The sequence below is a fragment of the Pleurotus ostreatus genome (assembly GCF_014466165.1).
Source record: "Pleurotus ostreatus strain PC9 chromosome Unknown scaffold_7, whole genome shotgun sequence".
In the NCBI taxonomy this organism is placed as follows: Eukaryota; Fungi; Basidiomycota; class Agaricomycetes; order Agaricales; family Pleurotaceae; genus Pleurotus; species Pleurotus ostreatus.
Genome location: NW_023503162.1, coordinates 1,053,393 through 1,073,245, shown reverse-complemented (window position 1 = coordinate 1,073,245; position 19,853 = coordinate 1,053,393). Strand labels below are relative to the sequence as shown.

At 50.2% G+C, this 19,853-nt stretch overlaps 6 protein-coding genes across 6 annotated transcripts; 3 read left to right on the top strand and 3 right to left on the bottom strand.

The window, feature by feature from the left end:
• Positions 1–604: 604 nt before the first annotated feature.
• Positions 605–7,029, top strand: PC9H_009559 (uncharacterized protein; the record flags this gene model as incomplete). Its single annotated transcript, XM_036779058.1, has 41 exons — positions 605–756; positions 814–865; positions 913–978; positions 1,036–1,377; positions 1,427–1,471; positions 1,527–1,661; positions 1,715–1,855; positions 1,910–1,942; positions 2,001–2,007; positions 2,064–2,116; positions 2,167–2,311; positions 2,368–2,418; positions 2,476–2,542; positions 2,593–2,710; positions 2,765–3,091; positions 3,145–3,258; positions 3,310–3,406; positions 3,462–3,478; positions 3,533–3,577; positions 3,630–3,696; positions 3,750–4,148; positions 4,198–4,321; positions 4,371–4,455; positions 4,518–4,613; positions 4,668–4,710; positions 4,760–4,780; positions 4,827–4,856; positions 4,907–4,972; positions 5,035–5,118; positions 5,170–5,329; positions 5,378–5,426; positions 5,478–5,550; positions 5,601–5,653; positions 5,712–5,736; positions 5,790–6,069; positions 6,139–6,202; positions 6,253–6,268; positions 6,322–6,595; positions 6,646–6,731; positions 6,784–6,845; positions 6,898–7,029. 41 exons carry the CDS (start codon positions 605–607, stop codon positions 7,027–7,029), a joined length of 4,296 nt encoding a protein of 1,431 aa, XP_036628447.1.
• Positions 7,030–7,926: 897 nt separating this feature from the next.
• On the top strand, positions 7,927–10,640 carry LCC5_6 (laccase; the record flags this gene model as incomplete). Its single annotated transcript, XM_036779057.1, has 22 exons — positions 7,927–8,048; positions 8,109–8,143; positions 8,198–8,229; positions 8,280–8,333; positions 8,386–8,435; positions 8,489–8,569; positions 8,623–8,684; positions 8,735–8,776; positions 8,827–8,854; positions 8,908–9,063; positions 9,113–9,246; positions 9,303–9,366; positions 9,426–9,460; positions 9,517–9,626; positions 9,689–9,763; positions 9,817–9,927; positions 9,983–10,058; positions 10,111–10,197; positions 10,250–10,279; positions 10,337–10,368; positions 10,431–10,537; positions 10,595–10,640. The coding sequence occupies 22 exons, from the start codon at positions 7,927–7,929 to the stop codon at positions 10,638–10,640; spliced, it is 1,569 nt and encodes a 522-aa protein (XP_036628446.1).
• A 332-nt stretch (positions 10,641–10,972) lies between these two features.
• On the bottom strand, positions 10,973–11,472 carry PC9H_009557 (uncharacterized protein; the record flags this gene model as incomplete). Its single annotated transcript, XM_036779056.1, has 4 exons — positions 10,973–11,173; positions 11,221–11,286; positions 11,341–11,414; positions 11,466–11,472. 4 exons carry the CDS (start codon positions 11,470–11,472, stop codon positions 10,973–10,975), a joined length of 348 nt encoding a protein of 115 aa, XP_036628445.1.
• A 339-nt stretch (positions 11,473–11,811) lies between these two features.
• PC9H_009556 (uncharacterized protein) lies at positions 11,812–14,014 on the top strand (the record flags this gene model as incomplete). The annotated part of the gene is made up of 10 exons (XM_036779055.1): positions 11,812–12,005; positions 12,069–12,082; positions 12,144–12,553; positions 12,607–12,805; positions 12,861–13,027; positions 13,081–13,437; positions 13,493–13,580; positions 13,638–13,717; positions 13,771–13,905; positions 13,958–14,014. The coding sequence occupies 10 exons, from the start codon at positions 11,812–11,814 to the stop codon at positions 14,012–14,014; spliced, it is 1,701 nt and encodes a 566-aa protein (XP_036628444.1).
• A 151-nt stretch (positions 14,015–14,165) lies between these two features.
• Positions 14,166–14,536, bottom strand: PC9H_009555 (uncharacterized protein; the record flags this gene model as incomplete). The annotated part of the gene is made up of 2 exons (XM_036779054.1): positions 14,166–14,428; positions 14,500–14,536. 2 exons carry the CDS (start codon positions 14,534–14,536, stop codon positions 14,166–14,168), a joined length of 300 nt encoding a protein of 99 aa, XP_036628443.1.
• Positions 14,537–14,938: 402 nt separating this feature from the next.
• PC9H_009554 (uncharacterized protein) lies at positions 14,939–18,938 on the bottom strand (the record flags this gene model as incomplete). The annotated part of the gene is made up of 10 exons (XM_036779053.1): positions 14,939–16,494; positions 16,562–16,705; positions 16,760–16,994; positions 17,048–17,137; positions 17,193–17,528; positions 17,586–18,157; positions 18,206–18,239; positions 18,291–18,400; positions 18,446–18,701; positions 18,771–18,938. The coding sequence occupies 10 exons, from the start codon at positions 18,936–18,938 to the stop codon at positions 14,939–14,941; spliced, it is 3,501 nt and encodes a 1,166-aa protein (XP_036628442.1).
• Positions 18,939–19,853: the final 915 nt, after the last annotated feature.

Here is a 19,853-nt window from a genome sequence, read left to right as displayed (position 1 = left end):
TTTAAACGTGTATGATGCCTTTATGGCGTGCAGCCTGTACGGCTATGGATCCATTCAATTAGCAAAACAGTGGTAGGTTCCAAAAAATGCGACATACGAAATTCCACACCACTGGCTTCCCACCTTGGATCAGGTGTTACCACACTTCCGGTGATGGGGAATCTCGCGGAATGAGCCTTGGGAATAAGCTGAGTTTGCTGTGGTAAGTTTGGTCTTCCCCGGTTCGCGATGCTGTAAGACTCATGGGTATGGATTCAAGCCGAACCCATGGCTACGACGCAGAATCCTACGATATGGATCTCGACAAACTGGACGCATTCGGTGCCCGGAGTGCATGAGGAGGTGTGAGCGGCTGAATCTCTCATCAATCTTGTTTGGTCTCCACTGTGAACCAAACATCCATATACGGCTTATCTCCTTTCTACTGGGACTTGGCAGAATTGACGTAACTGGCCACTCGGTTTCGTTTGCCCACCACGACCAATTGATGATTTTTCTAACCATAGAATATTTGCGGACACCGTTTCTCTCTACGGGTCATCAAAAGTTATGTTTAAATTAGAATTCCACCGGGGCGTTCCCCCCTCCACGGGTCCCCCACACGATGGGCGAACAAGAATCCGCTGCTAACAGCAGGTCATCGCTTTCAGAAAAGACAAGTCTCAGCGGCTCGAAGGAAAACGATGCGCCCCGTAATGTTCAGCTAGACACTGGTATACAGCGTGTCAGACTTCGCCACCATTGGTGGCAGTTATGGTAAGTTCATAGTGTGCTTGAAGTTGGTATACGTTGCTTACTGATCGGCGTGCACAGGATTCCTCGACTTCCTCCTCCGCCTCCGCGCACGTCGCTGAACGACGCGCCCGTGAGTTTTCACGTAAAATTACTGTCGCCGTCTAAAACAGTGCCCAGATCATCCCGCTCACCGACGCGTCGATTTTGGCACAACTTACATACACATGGATCACAGATATCATGGTTTGCAACACTTCAAGTCATGTATTATGTTGATACGTTCGCTGACCCATGCATAAGGTACTCGGGTATCAACGTACGCTCCAGGCTTCCGATCTGTGGAAGATGGACGACTCCCGGCTGTCTGGTAACATATCCGACCGTTTGGATGCCGCTTGGGCTCGTAGAGTAGAAGAAGCAAACGCTTGGAACAAGGGTATAGCCTGCGGAGATATTCATCCAAGTCTAATTCGACGTTTGACATGGGTATTACGGTCCCTGCCTAAAGGCACCCGTTATTCTCAGCATAGAGCATCTCTACTGGAGCGATGGCGCAAAGCTGACGGACTAAAGCAACCTAGCCTAGCATGGGCCTTGAATGATACACTCGGTAACTTATTCTGGATTGGAGGAGCCTTCAAGGTTAGTGTTCGCGTGCGTTCAGGCTCCTGCCCCTCACAACCTTCCCTAGGTGTTTGGCGATACAACCCAGCTGATGGGACCTCTCTTGGTCAAGGTAATGAAATTTCGCATAGTTTGTGAGACGACGAAATTAATGATACTCTTCAAAGGCTATTATCAACTTTGGAAAAGCGCGGTCAGCTCGTGAGGCAGCAGGCGCCAAACCACCCAACATTGGTCAGGGTATTGCCATGGCCATTGGTCTGTTCTGTATTGTCATTGTCACTAGCATCTGTCAGCATCAGGTAAGGCGTTCTTATTGCTTACGAGTACGTCGGCCGACAATCACCCTTCACAGTTCTTCTGGCGCTCTATGACTACGGGCGTTCTTGCGAGAGCCGCTCTAATCAACTCCATCTATAAACGAGGGGTTCATCTCACGGGCAAGTCTCGAGCAAAGCTTCCGAACTCTGCATTGGTCAATCACATCTCGACGGATGTACGTTATAATCACGCCTTTTCGTAGTTGACCTCTCACGCAATACTGCATCAGGTCAGTCGAATTGATGCATGTGCACAGTGGTTTGTGAGTTCTGGAAACTCCTCGTTGTTTTGATCTCACATTTTCCCCTTTCGTTGTTAAGCACCCAGGTACGCGTGAAGCGTCTTCACGAGACTCTGATTGCGAGGTCTAACTTTCCGTATAGGATGGACTGCTCCGATTCAGGTAACGGTGTGCTTGATCATCCTATTGGTTCAGGTATGATCTCAATCATCTCATGAACAATGCAATACTCAGTCGATGTATAGCTCGGGCCCTCTGCACTGGCCGGCTTTTCGCTGTTTCTCCTTATTGCCCCGATCCAAGAACGTGTCATGGCGCTTCAGTTCGCCGTTCGCCGTCGCTCGATGAAATTTACCGACCAACGCGCCAAGACATTGTTGGAAGCGTTAGGTATGTTGTTGGGGATATCACTGCCTGTGGCTTTAATGAATGCTCACGATGAACAGCTGGAATGCGCGTGGTCAAATATTTTTGCTACGAGGTACCCTTCTTGAAGCGTGAGGAATATCTAATTACTGAGCTTGGAGACGGTTCTCATCCTTCCACCCTATCAGGCATCTTCGAGATCAGGACCAATGAACTGCGGGGCATCAGCAAGATCCAGAACTTCTCATCAGCGAAGTGCGTCTTCTCAGACTCGATTAAGCGATGAGTAACTAACCCTCGCAAAGCATCGCCTTCGCCTATTCCACGCCAGTTTTAGCCGCAACGCTTGCCTTTCTGACTTACACACTTACGACAGATGGCTTCGATGTTGCCGTTATCTTTGCCTCGTTGAGTTTGTTCCAGGTACGCATATTCTCCAGCCGGTTACCTATCCGCTAACATCAAATCGCTGTGAAGCTACTTCGGCAACCGATGATGTTCCTGCCTCGGTCACTTTCAGCCATTTCCGATGCCAAGAACGCGCTGGGGAGACTGAGCAACGTTTTCCATGCCGAAATCATAACGGAAGCTCCATTCGTCACAGATCCGGATCAGAGCGACGCACTGATCGTGAAAGATGCAACCTTCGAATGGGAAGCAGTTGCTAACAGTAATGTCAAGCATGAGAAGGGCGATGATGAGTCCGTTGATGATGATGTGCAACCATTTCAAGTGAAGAATGTCTCCATGAATGTGCCTCGGGGAAGCCTTGTAGGTATCGTCGGTAGAGTTGGAAGCGGCAAGGTAAGAATAGTTTCGTGGCATAGAATCGTGCAAGACGCTAACAAATACGTTAGTCAAGCCTACTACAGGGCCTAATTGGAGAGATGCGAAGGGTTCAAGGCGAAGTGTCTTTCTGTGGACGCATTGCTTACTGTCCTCAGGTAGCTTGGATTCAGAATGCGACTTTGGTACGACTTACTAGATACGGTATACTGACTACTCTGACCGATTTATCACAGCGAGACAATATCCTTTTTGGTCAGCCTTTCGATGAAGACCGGTACTGGCAGGCGATCGAAGACGCATGCCTTTCCCAGGATCTACTTGTTCTTTCCGGTATGTGCTCTCCTAATAAAGATTTAGACTACCTCTGACGGTCCAATCATTTAAGATGGCGATCTTACAGAGGTATGAAATCCATTGCAAGCAAGCCGTTATACCCATCATCACAATTGTTTTTAGATCGGTGAGAAAGGCATCAACTTGAGTGGAGGCCAGAAGCAACGGGTTCGTCTTATCTTTCTAGATCTACTATCTTTATCTCACCGCTATCTTGTAGGTTAATATTGCGAGGGCACTCTACTTCGGCGCCGATATCATTATCTTCGATGACCCTCTATCCGCACGTAAGATCTTTGCCCATTGTTGTGATTTATCTGGAGCTGAAGACGTCCAATAGTCGATGCGCATGTTGGAAAGACCCTCTTCCACGGAGCCATACTCGGCTCATTGAGAGCCAAAGGAAAAGCTGTTATTCTCGTGACACACGCCCTTCATTTCCTGCCATACTGCGACTATATCTACGCGATGGAATCCGGTAACATCGCGGAGCATGGAACGTATCAAGAGCTTATTGCCAAGAAAGGAGAGTTTGCTCGCCTTGACAAGGAGTTTGGTGGGGGGCACGAGGAGACTCAAGAAGAGGACATCACCTCCCAGACACCTACCATCGTTGACGCTTCCGAGGAAGCAAAATCCAAATCCGCTAGGATTGAAAAGCGCGGCGCCGGTACGGGTAAGCTGGAGGGTCGCCTCATGGTTAACGAGAAGCGTACAACTGGTTCAGTGTCATGGAGCGGTACGTGTCTCAAGTGTCACCCTTCGCTTAGTTCGCTGAGATCCTGTAGTTTATTGGACATATCTCAAGGCGGGACGCGGATATATTGCAATCCCACTGATTGTTGCATCGATAATATTGATGCAGAGTAGCCAGATCCTCAACTCGTACACTCTGGTTTGGTGGCAGGCAAAGTGGGCGGATTTGGTCTTGCTTCTCCCGACGCCCCTGACGCTCCCCTAGCTCTTTTGGGAAACCGTTTTCCTTTTACCAGATCCTATACGCGTGCCTGGGACTTTCGCAAGCAACGTTCACGTTCTTCCTGTGGGTCATTATTGCATGACGCTACTTATTCGGATAACTTATACCATATGTTTGCAGCGGACTTAGCGTCAATCTTCTAGCTCCATGTTCGTGTCCCGAAACTTGCACCATGACTCTGTTAGGAATATTTTCTTTGCACCGATGTCATTTTTCGATACGACGGTGAGTAAATTCACGGTAGTCACTAGAGTGTAAAGGGGCTGATAGTGTACCTAGCCTATGGGGCGTGTCCTTGGGGTCTTTGGCAAAGACATAGATGGTGAGTAAATACTCTGGCTATTTTGGCCTGCTTCTGACCACATTTTAAGCAATTGATAATCAATTACCTGGTATGCTTGTGCTTCCATTACCATCCGTGTATAAATTACTGACTAGATGCCATGATCTCAGTGTCCATGAGAATGTGTACGTGCGGTTTCACTCAATCATCACCCCGGCTAATCTGAAGGCCTTAGTTATATTGACGATGTCCAATGTGTTCGGCGCTGTTTTGGTGATTACTATCGTCGAACACTATTTCAGTAAGTTACCACCACCATCCACTAACAAAGTCTGTTAGATGCTTACATCTGGGTTTTACAAGTTATTGCGGCTGTTGTACTAGCTCTGGGGTACAACTATTTCGCTGCATTTTATCGTTCAAGCGCGAGGGAGTTGAAGAGACTAGGTGGGCTATGGATTTTGCTGAACATTTGTCCCTGTCCTGATGTTGTCTCAGATGCCATGCTACGATCGCTGCTATACTCTCATTTCTCGGAGTCCCTCACTGGCCTCCCCACCATCCGTAGTTATGGTGAGATGCCACGGTTTATTCGCGACAACTCTTATTATATCGATCTTGAAAATCGGGCTTTATTCTTGACCGTGACCACGCAAAGGTACGTTCGATCGCTTCATTCCAGCCTGCTTCGCTCACGAGAGCTCAGGTGGCTCGCAATACGGCTTGACTTTCTTGGTGCTATAATGGTCTTCATCGTGCGTGGTCAGTTGTACATATTTGAGGACACTAACTCACACCAGTCGTAGGTGGCGTTATTAGCCGTTGTCGGCGTCTCTGGCATCAGTCCCGCAGAGATCGGCTTGGTCCTCACGTACACAAGTAAGTTCCATTTATCCACAACTTCACATCAAGGCTTTGACACTTTCCAGCATCGCTGACACAACTGTGTGGGCTGGTCACACGTCAGTCCGCTGAGGTGGAAGTGAGTCGTCTATTTTGAGCTAGCTAGCACACGGTAATCAATCTCCCATCACCCGCAGAACTATATGAACTCGGTGGAAAGAGGTCTGTATGGTACAATCTTTTTCTTGGCCGCCAAGTCTTACTCCTATCTCCAGTCGTTCACTACAGTCGAGGGGACCTCATCGAGCAAGAGGCTCCGTACGAAATCGAGGCCACAAAGCCTCCTACGACATGGCCTACCCATGGAGCAATCAGGTTCCGCGACGTCTTTCTCAGCTATCGCCCTGGGCTGCCGCAAGTACTTCGGGGAATCTCCCTTGACATTCGAGGCGGCGAGAAGATCGGTATTGTGGGTAGAACGGGTGCTGGAAAATCTTCATTGGCATTGGCTTTGCTCAGAATCGTCGAGTGCACGGGAAGCATCACCATCGATGAGTAAGTGTTTCCATACATTCGGATACGAAGGGGCCTAGGCTAAACCTAACGATGCGTTCTCGTCATAAGTGTTGATATCTCCCACATCGGCCTCAAGGACCTCCGTGCCAACATTTCTATCATTCCCCAAGAAGTGCGTCCTTTATCCGCTAGAACGACACCCTTCACTAATAGCACGCAAAGCCCTTGTTATTCAGTGGTATGCTTATGCTTGCTCAGATGTCCGATGACCAAGGCTAAATAGGGCATCAGGGACCGTAAGGTCAAACTTAGACCCTTTCTCATTGTACGATGATGCGATACTATGGGATGCCCTTCGGAGGTCATCCCTACTCGGCAATCCAAGCAGCAAAAAAGACGCTTCGGCCCCGGAAGTTCTCGCAAGTAGCCACGCGCATGGGAGGATAGGCTTGGATTCGGTGATCGAACCGGAAGGGGCTAACCTGAGCGTTGGGGAACGATCATTGCTCAGTCTCGCACGGGCTCTAGTAAAGGATGCGAGGGTTGTTATTCTGGATGAAGCAACGTGGGTCGTGAGCGTCTTCGTAACGGATTGGTGCTGATCTAGACCTCTAGGGCATCGGTTGATTTAGAGACCGACAGTAAGATCCAAGAAACTATTCAGAGTGAATTCCGCGGTCGCACATTGTTATGCATAGCGCGTGAGTGACATCGTAGGAATGATTCCATGAAATGAACTGAAAATTCTCACAGACCGCCTACGAACAATCATATCATATGATCGCATTTTAGTCCTTGATGGAGGGTCTGTTGCAGTGCGTGCTTATTTTCTATTTGTTCATCTTCGTCTTCTGAATCCTTTCGCAGGAGTTTGACACACCTAGTAGTCTGTTCTGTCAGTCCAACAGCATCTTCCGCACGCTGTGCGACAGGAGTAACATCACCCTCAGTGATATAGAACAGAGTCAAGCTACCATACCACATACTCCCATTGTCTAATTTACCCGTGTAACCGTCTTACAGTAAACTATATCGTGCACGCAGCAAGAGTCTGTCAAGCTGATGACGCAGGCACGGCCGGGCCGTTGGAAATACGCTCTGTTTATTTATCTGTATTTGTCCTAGGGTCTCCGATCATTGATCGGAGGTCAGAACGGAGGCAAACTTGGCCCTTGTGCTGGCCGAACGCTCAACGAAATCATTGCGCCCAAAGCGCGCCGTAACCTTCAATAGCTCCATTCACTCGGCAATCCGCTCGAATTTGACTCATGTTCCGCCGTTCATGAGGTCGCGACGATGGTGAGAGCCTAGAGTTGATGTTCCCATCGACTCGGTGCTGACTGAATCCTGAATTGCTCACCAAGTTCTCAGGCCCATCTTATCTCAAGGGAATTAGGCCCCATCAGAGCATTTACTTCTAACCTCAACTCACCAATTGGTGGGGAGGTGGTGATGTTCAAGGATGTTCCACATGGGCCCTCAGCGTCCGGCTGTGGGCCTGTCAGTTGCTAGCGCCACTTGATGCGCAAAAATCAATTCCGTAACTCAGGTAAGCGTCACGCAGTTCCCTCGACGGTTTCCCATTGATGAAAATATCGGTGCTCTCATAGGAGGACCGTGGATTCCGGGGGTCGCATACCGTGTTTCACCCCCTGCCGTGACTAGCTTTGCATTCAACGGTATCTCCTTTCCAATCGAGTGGGAATTCTAGCCCACGGCGATGGGAACTACATGCAGATGTCACTCAATTTGCTTTGCATCTCACAGTCCTGAACGCCTGGCGATCATCGCTCGCGCCTGTGCAATATTGCCGCATCCAAAGATGGGATGCGACGAGCTTAAAAGCCTGGGGTACAGCCCTCTGGTTTTCCAAGCCCCACTCGAGACATTCTCACAATGGTGCTCTCTACTAAGCTCGCTGCTCTTGTGGCTTCGCTCCCCTTCGTTCTTGCTGCGACGAAGAAACTCGACTTCCACATTCGAAACGACGTTGTCTCACCAGACGGCTTCGAGCGCAGGTGAGGCATTTTAGCCATGTCGCGCATTGAGGGACGATCCTGACCCTTCTCTGTGTTTAGGGCGATTACAGTCAATGGCATCTTCCCTGGGACGCGTAAGCTCTACCGCTGACTCCAACGACGGCGACATCTTCATAACCTGTTTCTAGCCGTTATACTGCAGAAGAACGACAAGGTCCAGGTAAGTGACTGGACTGTTTGCCATATCCCCTCTCTAACAGAGCCCCATAGATCAATACTATCAATGAACTGACGGACCCTGGCATGCGTCGCAGTACCTCCATCGTCAGTAGTGTCGTTTACCCATCCAAGACTTCAACTAACGACCCCGATATAGCATTGGCACGGTTTATTCCAACATAAAACCTCCGGCATGGACGGGCCTTCGTGAGTCAGATAATCACGCAGCGTCTATTACTCTACTTACCTTGATCCGCTAGTTTCGTTAACCAGTGCCCGATTCCCCCCAACTCTACTTTCCTTTACGACTTCGATACCGCAGGGCAGACCGGAAACTACTGGTTCGCCGTGCCCGCCTTGATATGGTATTACCCGGCTGACACGAAGGCCATAGGTATCACTCCCACTTGTCTACGCAATATTGCGACGGTCTTCGTGGTTCTTTCATCGTTTATGGTGCGTCTTGGTCCTTGAGGCGTTTCAGGAGTGCGCTGACGCCACAATAGATCCCAACGATCCTCTGAAGCACCTGTACGATGTTGATGATGGTACTATATACTCCCTCCTTGATCAAAAGTATTTACTAAAGAATTTACAGAGAGCACCATCATCACCTTAGCAGATTGGTTAGTCCCTCCTGACGAACCTCTAGGGGATAGGGGTCCTGACTTGAACTTAGGTATCATGACCTTGCTCCCCACGCTCAAAACCAGTTCTTCCAAACTGGTTCGGTCCCGATTCCCGACACTGGTTTGATCAACGGTGTTGGACGATTCAAGGGCGGCCCTCTTGTCCCTTACGCCGTCATCAACGTTGAGCAGGGCAAGCGCTACAGGTACGCGCTGCCTCACTGCTGGCTAAATACAACGTCTTGACGCTCTGAGAAGATTCCGCCTCATCCAGATTTCATGTCGTCCCTTCTTCACCTTCTCTATTGACAACCACACATTCGATGCAATTGAATTCGACGGCATAGAGCACGACCCAACACCCGCCCAGAACATTGATATCTATGCTGGTACGCTTCCATCTATTATTAAATGTATTGATATATATGCCTAACACATTTCCCAGCTCAACGTGCGTCGATCATCGTCCACGCCAACCAGACCATCGACAACTACTGGATCCGGGCGCCGTGCGTGGTTTTACTGGTTTCTTTATATCATTTTATTCACGGAGCAGCTTGTTCACTAGACTCACAGGGGGAAACCCCGCAGGTAACCCTAACCGTAAGTCGTAGACTGCGCGCACTATGGCGTTTCAAGCATGCTAATATCGTATGTAGTGGACATATCGTTGATCAGGGCCATCCTTCGTTACAAGGGTGCTCCCGCTGTCGAGCCCACCACAGTTGCGACTACTGGAGGCCACAAGCTCAATGATGCCGATATGCACGTAAGTGATATTCCCCTTGTTGTCAGTACAACGGTTGTTGATTTTTCTATGCCCGCTTCCAGCCAATTGCTCAGGAAGGTCCCGGAAACTTGGGCACCGGTCCCCCAGACATGGCCATCACCTTGAACATCGCCCAGGTATGGCTCCATTTGTCCTTATCAATCAATATTTGACTCACTAGCGCCTGAAGCCGAACCCCCCATTCTTCGATATCAACGGCATTTCGTATCTCTCTCCTTCGGTTCCAGTGTTGCTCCAGATGCTTAGCGGTGCTCGCAAACCACAAGACTTCCTTCCATCGGTATGCCCTGCCTTATACTTACGTCGTCGGCCATCGGGAATTCACACTGTTATAGGAACAAGTCATCATCTTGCCCGCCAACAAGCTTATTGAAGTCTCTATTCCCGGTGCCGGCGCGCATCCTTTCCATTGTTAGTTATTCTACCTCGAACCGTCCGGATGATGGCTGACTATCCTCCGTAGTGCACGGTCATACCTTCGACATTGTGCGCACTTCGAATAGCGACGTCGTGAACCTTGTCAACCCACCGCGTCGCGACGTATTGCCTAGTAAGTTTCCTCACCGAAAATGGCGAAAAGCGTAACTAAGCATCATTTCCAGTCAACGGTGGAAACACAACATTCCGTTTCTGTAAGTGATGCCCTCGTCGCGTGCGGTATCAACCTTACGATACCCTCACTCTAACAGTCTCTGGCAACTCCGGTGCATGGTTCCTCCATGTGAGTAGAACGCCTGATGTCAATACGACCATGTTTACTGACTAGGCTCCCAATTAACACAGTGCCATATCGACTGGCATCTTGAAGCTGGCCTCGCTGTTGTCTTCGCGGAACGACCTGCTGAAGTGAACGAGGGCGAACAGGCTCAGATCGTCACCCAAGACTGGAGGTGAGTCACAATGGTGTGGGTTACAGCCGATGCGACGCTGACCCCCCCGATCTGTAGGACGCTTTGCCCAGCTTATGATGGCCTCGCTCCCGAGTTCCAGTAAATAAACGATTGAATGCGGGACTCGTCTTTACATTAAGCTTCCCTCTTTCATACTATTTGTGGCCTTTGAACAATAATACCATATTTCTCCAAACTCGTATCATTACTGTATAGTGAAAGCCATACCGTGAGGACCTTATTGACATTGCGAGAGGTTTGTTGTCTGTTTGTCAACTTTCCCGGGATAGGAGGAATAGGGGTGTGGTGGACTTGTTGGGAATTAGCTCTAGCTCGGTGATACTAGCTGTATAAAGCATGTTGGATTTGAGTACAGAACTCTCAAAAAGAACCTCCTGACATTGGTAGCAGTTCAATGCGGCGATGTACCTATAATCAAGAACCACTCATTCCCATTTCCTTTCTAAACCACGTCTTCATCCCCTGCTGAACGACATCGACGTTCAATATTAGGAACTTCATATCTGGAGCTTCTTTCAAGCCTGACCAGGTCCATAACTTCGCACTGGCCTCCAGAGGAATCGTTGAAACATGGTGGAACTCGAGATACCTCAAAACTTGCACGGTTCTGTAAGTCTTCGATGTGCATTTAACGGTGAGAGAACTAGATGCTCACCACGTACTCTCTCTAGGAATGTCGCAATATTCTGCTTTTGGCCCTGGACGACCAAGACGCCCGGTTTGCCTGCCTAATTTTAAGAGATTATGGATATCCTCCGTGAACTTCGAGCATATGTACAAACCTTGGCCCAACCAGAAATATTGGAGGCTTCGGCACTCATCTTCAGTCTACGAAACTTTTTCTGACTGATGATGTCTAAGAGGCGAAAGTTCAGAAACGAGCCAAGAAATATGATGGAGTTCTTACGGTGCATGCGCGACAGCGAGATATACACTTGGTTGGTTTGCATCGCTCGCTTACATGGACCACATCTGAACTTCGTTAACTGACAAGAACGAACTTCGTGAACGCCCTGAGAAGCAGCACGTGGCCGTGCAACTAGCGCTCGCGATTCTAGCTTCAGTGCACCACGACTGACATCACCATTGACACCCTCATATGGACAAATGGTCGCGCGTTGATTGGCGGGCTGGCCGTGTATTAGTGATCGATGCTCTTGCGCTGTTCCCTTCCTCGCACACTCAGGCCGCCGCTATCTCGACTCTTTCCGTACTCTCATCTTCTCGACTCTGATATCACACGCAGGAGAACAATGGCGACCAAAACCGTAGCTGTACTCAATGAAAACGAACTCAAGGACGGCGAGATGAAGCAGGTCGCCTTCGAGGACGGCGAAGTGTTAGTTTCAAGGATAGGAGATGAGATTCACGCAACAAGTGCTTTCTGCACGCATTATGGGGCGCCGCTTGCAAAGGGAGTGCTCACCTCTGATGGTCGAGTTGTCTGGTGAGCCATGGTAGCGCTGAGCCCCGTCACAGTACATTTCTCAAACAAACGGACTATATGCAGCCCATGGCATGGAGGTACACCTTCCTTTAATGCGCAATGTATGAAAGTGAATAACGTGTTGTCTCCGTGAACTAGCATGTTTCAATGTTTGCAACGGCGACATCGAAGATGCGCCCGCGCCAACGGCTTTGCATTCATTCAAGGCTTTCATCTCGGACGGGAAAATAAATGTTACTGCAGATCCAAAGAACACCACCAAGGCCAACATATCTCGACCTCCCAAAATTATGGCGCCAGAATCAACGGCAGCAGGTCACGGTCAAGGTGTCGTGATCGTTGGCGGTGGAGCGGGTGCCTTCCACACCATCGAATCCCTAAGGGAAAACGGATATAGTAAACCAATCCTGCTGCTCTCGAAGGAGCCCCACGTACCCATTGACAGGACGAAGCTCAGCAAATCATTGGCGACTGATGTCTCCAAACTGGAATGGCGCTCTGCCGCTGAATTGAAGTTGAGGTTCGGGGTAACGATCCGTACCGACGCCGTAAGTTATGCGAGGCCCTGTCCAAGTGTGGAGCGGGCGCTGACTCAAACTAGGAAGTAAAATCCGTGGACCCTCAAGCCAAGTCGGTGACGCTTGTGTCTGGAGAGTCATTCTCGTACGACAAGCTGGTGTTGGCGCCTGGTGCGAACCCCAGAGTGTTGCCCATTCCAGAGTTACGTGGCGAAGACGGTCAACTCCGTGAGAACGTCTTCACCTTCCGAGGCATGGCAGACTCTGTCAAAGTTGACAAAGGTTAGTTCGTCCTGCCGTTGTATTGCATGCGCTCACAATGCATCAATCGGGCTAGCTGCGAAGGAAGGAAAGACGGCTATTGTAATTGGTTCATCGTTCATCAGCATGGAGTTGGTGATCACCATGAGCAAAAGAGGACTAAGCGCAATTCACGTCATCGGCCTTGAAGACGTGCCATTCGAAGCTGTCTTGGGTAAGGAAGTCGGGGCAGGGATCATGAAGGTCCGTAGTTTCTTCCACCGGCCGCTGATGAACTACTAATTCTTGAACGTCAGTACCACCAAGCGAATACTCCAATCATCCAATTTCATATGGCGTCCAGCGTCACGCGCGTCCTAACATCCCCGGGGAACCCGAAAACTGTCGATGGTGTCGTCTTCAAGACCAAAGGCACCGAGGGCCAGGAAACAGAGACTGAACTCAAGGGCGACTTCGTTGTCCTTGGCGTCGGCGTAGCACCAGCAACCGACTTCCTCAAGAACACATTCCAGCTAGAGAAGGATGGCGGCATCAAAGTGGACGAGTACCTGCGCGTGGGTGGGAGCGGCGATATTTTTGCCATCGGAGATATCGCGGTGTACCCGCAACTGGGCAGCCCTGAAGGAGAGTTTAGACGCGTTGAGCATTGGAATGTATGTGTTTATGTCGGTCAGAGCTGAGGACGGGATGCTGAGTGGCTTTAAACAGGTAGCAAGTAACCATGGAAGGGCGGTGGGTAAGACAATTGCCGCAGCCGCTCAGCCATTCGTGAAAGTTCCTGTATTCTGGAGTGCTCGTACGTCGGATGCCGACTGACGCGTTGAAGTCTGCTGACATCAATCTGAATATGCAGAGGGACAGCAGTTGCGCTACTGTGGCGTCGGCAGCGGACATGACGAAGTAATCATTAAAGGTGATCCCGCAGCCATGAAGGTATGTCGTTATAGGTCGTCCTGGATTTATGTTTCGAGGCCAACACGATATAGTTCATTGCATATTACGTCAAGAAGAATGCCATCGTCGCAGTCGCCTGCGCGCAAAGTGATCCAGTGATGGGGAAAGCCAGCGAGTTGATGCGACTCGGCCTCATGCCCAGTCCAGAGGAAGTGCGTAACGGAAAGGTGAGTTCCCCGCCCAGTATGTTGAGGAGGAGAAATTAAAGAGTGTTACCAGGACTTGTTGACTATTGACATCTCCTCGGAGGCGACCAAACCCAAGGTAGCATCCTAAATGGAATGGACGTGGGATTCTGGCTTGAAAAGCTGAAAGCAGAAGATTAGTTGGATAGTGTAGCAATAGCATGGACTTTCGCAAATTGAGCTAAGTTCGCGTGTTCAGAGTTGCAAAACATATGGGATAGATAGAACTTCAGGCATGTTTTCTACACTTCTATACGCTTGTATCCCTTGACCTGGGACGCGGGTGCAGGGAACTCGTCAGTACCTATAATTTGGTTTAACGAAACACGGCGCACCTGGCTGTCTTTCAGCATAGTGAGGTACTTCTCCGACAACCATTTGCAATTCTCGTAGTGGTTCACCCCTTCGGCCTTCTGGCATTTCTCTAGTTCCTCTCGGACCAGCCGTGCCTCCATGGCGCGGACCCAGGATTCCCGGATGTGTTCCTCGCGCTCCTGGAGCTTTGCTGTTGCCGGAAATAAGTAGTTCTCTCCATTAGTGACTGCGCTCATCGATTCAGAGTCGACGATGTCGTACCTTTTACTGCAGCGGCTTTAGCCTCGTCAATGGCCATGATGGAGGAGTACGGTTGAGTGTAAGTTTGTGCATATTTGTCGCTCTTCCAGTTATGCCTCACGTGATGCATTGCTGGACTTATCGGATTCAAACTTCAAGAATCAAAGAATCAAAGCTGACCAGAGTCAAGTCTAGTCAAGTTCGTCAAAGACGGGGTGTAAGAAGTGCAACAATCACAAAAAAGTCTTCTACAATAACACAATGACTGCTTCATAAAAGTGAGCGAACATGGAGCAAACATGAAAACTAGAAATAACATATATGCCAAAATGAAAGACAGTAAGACTGAAAAGAATAGTAACCTACTACGAGTAGAAGTACCTACATTACGCATTGATATGAGTTCCCCAATACCGATTATACATCCACACAGATAGCTAAGTACATCATGAACGATTATCTACACTTGACTGAGTCTTGCAGTATCCGATATATCAAGCTCGTCATCTGGCTCCCCTTCGGCATCCTCTTCATATTCCCCGTCAGCATCTTCGTCGCCATATTCATCCTCTACCTCCATGCTTGTCGACTGATCAGGGATCGCTCCTACAGCGACCTCTGTCTTGACGGGAGTTGGGGATGCCATAGTGGCGTCGACGGACATTGTACAATCAACGGATTTGACCTCCGTAGGCGTGCTTGGGACGGTCATGGGCATTGTGTGGGAGCATGTAGCCACGTCGACATGCGTGCCATTGAGATATGGTTGAGGCATAATCTGGTCGGTTATGGACATGACCGGCTTGGTAGCTTCCGGTTTGAGGTCGGCACCATTACTACGGACGGGTGTAGAGTTGTTTAGCGATACAAGGACCGTGGCGATATCTAAATCGCTTGCAGTGCAAGCAAGGCCCTGCTCCCCGAGACCGTTGACTCCAGGCCCTATAGTGTGTTGATTGTGGCCGTTGGGATAGGGATGTATGTGTTCGGGCTCGGTGAACACCACGGGACTGGATGTTTCGGAAACATTTTCCTGTTTATGGTTGCCATTGACGTGGGGGTGGGGAATGAGTGTGGCTTCGGATGGTGGGTCGTATTCAATATCGTCGTCATCTTCGGGGGACTCTATCCGCTTGCGTTTGAGGGAGAAAGATCTCGGTGGGGTGGGAGATAGCCTGGGAGGCTGGGTAGACGAGTCTTGCCGTGATCGCAGCTGCCGTCTTGGGCGTTGCTCTTCATCCTGCAGCTGAGCCGCCAACGCTTCGTCTTCAGCAAGGATATCGTCAGGGTTGTGGGACAGGACTTTGCGGGACGACGACCGTGTAGCCCGGGCACGTGAAGTAGATAGAGATGGCGAAGGGGTTGATGGTGAGGGGGTATATTGCGACCTTGTTCGCCGCCTCGACAACGTAGGGGGTAAAGGGGGAGGACTGGAAGACTGACCCGTGTCAATAGACAGTGGAGGACCCCTTGACCCGTCCACGGAAGATAAGGGTGAATGTACAGGTAGAGTATCGTCTGTAGGGTTTTGCGAATGAGCTTCGGGCGACCCTGCTTGCCTTGAGGAGGTAGACTCCCCACGTGGTGCACTCGTAGAGGCCTCGCTTTGTCCTCCGTCCTTGCCTTCTCGTTCTCGTAACGGATCATCTTCCAATGCCGGCGTGAGTATCTCAGCTCTCGAGACCAAAAACGGAGTCCATTTAAGTTTCTCGGGTTTCAGCTGCAGGTATCCCTTTCCCTCCCAATTTGTCAGATACGAAGACACCTTCCCCTGATCCCAATGGATGCGGTACGACTTCGGGGGAACGAAAGGACCCTTCGAGACGTCATCGTCTTGTGTCTGCGTCCGCTGAAGGGCCCGCCGGGCGACCCCAGCCCTGCGGCCTTTAGGATACTTGATGGATTGACCTGGGGACGGTCGGGCTGATGGAGTCGTCTCACGGGTAGTTATCATGTTTTGTTGAACAAGCGTGTTATAGACATCTTCAATGGTCATTGATGTACCATTACTGATATCTGGAAAATAATTTTTGCCCCCCGTTAGCGGGAGTTTAGGGAGGACTTCCGCACGCCCGAAGCTCACCTTCCAATCTTAGATCACTCCGCACCGTGTCAAGAAATCGCATGATGGCCAACGTCCAATAGTTCCGATAGCCAATAGCGCCCAGTGCTGATAGAGGCTTCTCCGGAGACCCTGTCCTCTTCTCCTTCTTCGACAGAAGGTAGCCTGCATATAGAGCGGAAAGTCAGTTTCGACTCCATGAAATAGAGAAGCCCTTACTGAAATCCATAAGGAAGTTCCCCCATCCTTGCCGCTGCCGCACAGGAAGGGTCATGATGCAACTGAGATTATAGTCCTGCGTGCACTGTTTCTCCTTGCTAAAGTAACCAACAAAATGGGCGCCAAATTCGTCCGCCTCCGTTATTACATAGAAGAGAAAAGGCTCGACGTCGTAGAATAGCGACTTGTGATCAAGAAACATCTTTGATAGCAAACACAGCTGCTGGCAGTAGATCTGCAAGCCCTGACGTCAGGCGATTTCCAAATTCATCGCGAAACACGACGCACTTTGTTCTTCCGGCCATCAACTTCAAATACCGAAATAGCACCATCACGGTAAATTTCGTCGCCTGGAGGATGCCTGGCCTTGCACTTAAGCTGCAAATGGAGGTGTTGTTAGGGCGCGGGAAAGAGGGCCAGGAAGACGCCATACCTTGTGTCGACCCGCGGTCAACCGGCTTTTCATATACTTCAGGCAGAATTCACATATCCACAGGCGACCGTCCGGTATTGATGCATATTCTTCGGGGAAAGGTGCGTCATACCAGGTCTTGACATCAAAAGGTCCAAAACGGATAGTGCGTATGCGCAGCGCGTTGGGCTTCATGGAGGGAAAGGCGGGCACTTTGGCACCGGGAGTTGAGGGAGTCGGAGAGGCGGGGGTAGTTGGCATTGATGAGGAGAGACTATGCATGGCGGCCGAGCGTAGTGGCCGGGATGGACCTGCAACTGGGGTGGCGGGGGCTTCGGACGACGGGGCGAGTTTCTCCTGAACGAGCCAATCTCTGAATGGGCAATAACGAAGAAGTGGGTATTCACGACGTACCTCAGCAACCTGCCTGCTACGCTCGAACTGTTGCTTGTCCCAAGCAGTAATCGTGGTCTTCGTCGTGTCACGATCTTCGGGAGGCAGTATATCGTTGAACATCCCTTTAGGAGACTCCGGTGGCTCACGTTCTTTGCCTTTCCATTTCTGAGCTGGGAGCCGCAGGCGAATGCGTGGCAGCGGTCGATCGGGAGATTGGACTCTCTGGCGTTTGGTTTTGGGAGACTTGACTGGTGTAGGAGCTACCTCCTGATCCGAAGATAGTACAGATTCCTCCTTCACCGCCCTTTTCCTATAAGTCTTCCTTGATTGCCGTCGAGTGGATGGTACCTTCACTTCAGCTTCTGATTCTTCCGTGAAGATTGATAGTGATGGCTTGCTCCTGTGGCGAGAGGAAGACGCGACTGATGACCCGCGCATCGGATCGTCCATTTGGACGGGAACCTCGGTGAATACAAGTGCTTCCGTTTGAAGGGCGATCATTTCAACGTCCAAACTTGGGCACTCTGGACAATGCCACTTGCCCTGCGGCGTCTCCTCGAGCGGCGGGTTCAGGCAATCTGTATGCCAACCTATAATCTCGTTGAGAAGTACGTGACAAATGGAGGCGCAGCTCATACCTCTATCGCAGTGGTCGCAAAATACCATCTTCGCCTGTATACAGTCAGGGGCTGCATTGATAGCAGGAAATGAACTTGCACTAACTTCATCTCCCTTGCTCAGACACACTTCGCAGATCTTGCAATCACTGCACCGCCATGGATAAGATCTCACGACATCTCCAACTACCTCCGCTGAGATACAACTGGGGTGATCTAGGAAAACGTCAGTATATGCGCGAGCACAAACGTCCGACGCACCTTTGCGCCCACACTCAATACACAGCACCATTAATTCTGATGAGTGGTTGGAATCGCAGATGCCGCAATAGTCTGGTTGTCGTGTCTTGCGCTTCTTCTTGGTTGTCGTACGCGGAGGGGACTGTTCGATCGGAATTGGCAAAAAAGGTGGAGGAGGAGGCGCAAATGGATCACCCTGGGGTCCTTGCGAGTATTGTCTGAGGGGCTCCGAGTATTGTCTGGGCTCTTCGAGGGGAGGCGTCGGCGGAGGAGGAGGCTGCAAAGTGGTACGACGCGACGCGTTCGTCTACGGCTTGGAGGTGCGAAAGGAAACCCAGCGACTCACCTGAACTTTGTCGGCATCATTCTCCCCTGCTAGAAATGCCGGGTCAAAGGGTATGCCGGTGAGGACTGGATCAATGGGAATTTGGTGGCCATTTATATGGATCGAAGGATATTGTGTCGCGGCTTCGCTGGGGTTGGCGGCATGCTGAGTGACTTCCAGGTGTTGCATCTAGAGCGCTGAAGAGGTGCACAGGTACATTCAAGACGATGGGGAGTGAGAAGGAGCCTCTTGGCTCGCGTCGTCGTCGTCGTCTTGCACAGTGAGCAGGATTGTTTACCCTTGTTTGGTATATTCCGAGCCAAGTCGCTTGTTGCGTGATTCTCTCGGTTTCTGACACTCAACCTGCTGGAATTGGACCCCTTTCAAGAGAATGGGCCTTGTATGAAACGCATCCCCGCGCTGAACAGGGCGCAGAGAGTAACGGTGAATAGGCGCAGGATCATTGAGCAAGCCATGTTGATGTGATATGAACGTGTGACTACCCCTGACAGGGGTAGTTAGGAGACATTTAGCCTTGTTCTTTATCGACGCTGACGGGCGCACGGTAGTACTTGCTGCGTTTCTGAGGCAGTGAGAGCATACACTGCGGGAAAAGACTCCTACTTTACTAGCGCGAAGATGCAATCTCTGGGGGATCAGTCGTGCACAAGGAACACGTTCTAGCTGACCGTTTGCTCGAGGTGGAAGAACCTATACGAAGGAGACGGCCAACACGATTACATGGTGTGGATAGAGACCCAGTCAAGAAGAAGGACACAAATAGAGGCGCAAGCGATAGGTAGTTCCCATCCATCACTGCTGCCCAACATATACAAAGTATCATGACTCTGAAGTTCTATATTGCTTGCAAGGGCGATAGGTCTATATCCCTCCATTGAGCAGCAGGGAGAACAGTTGTTCTGTTTCAAAAATGAAGGTAACGGAGCCGCGATGTCAGAACCGAGGAACTAGACATCACACATATTCAGTATATATTGAGGCACTGGCTGGGTCAGCGACCTTCTGACAACGTCGGACGGTTCATTGAATCGTTCAACTGATTCGTTCCAAATGGACTCGTCCCTTGGGGAAGATGTGACAAAG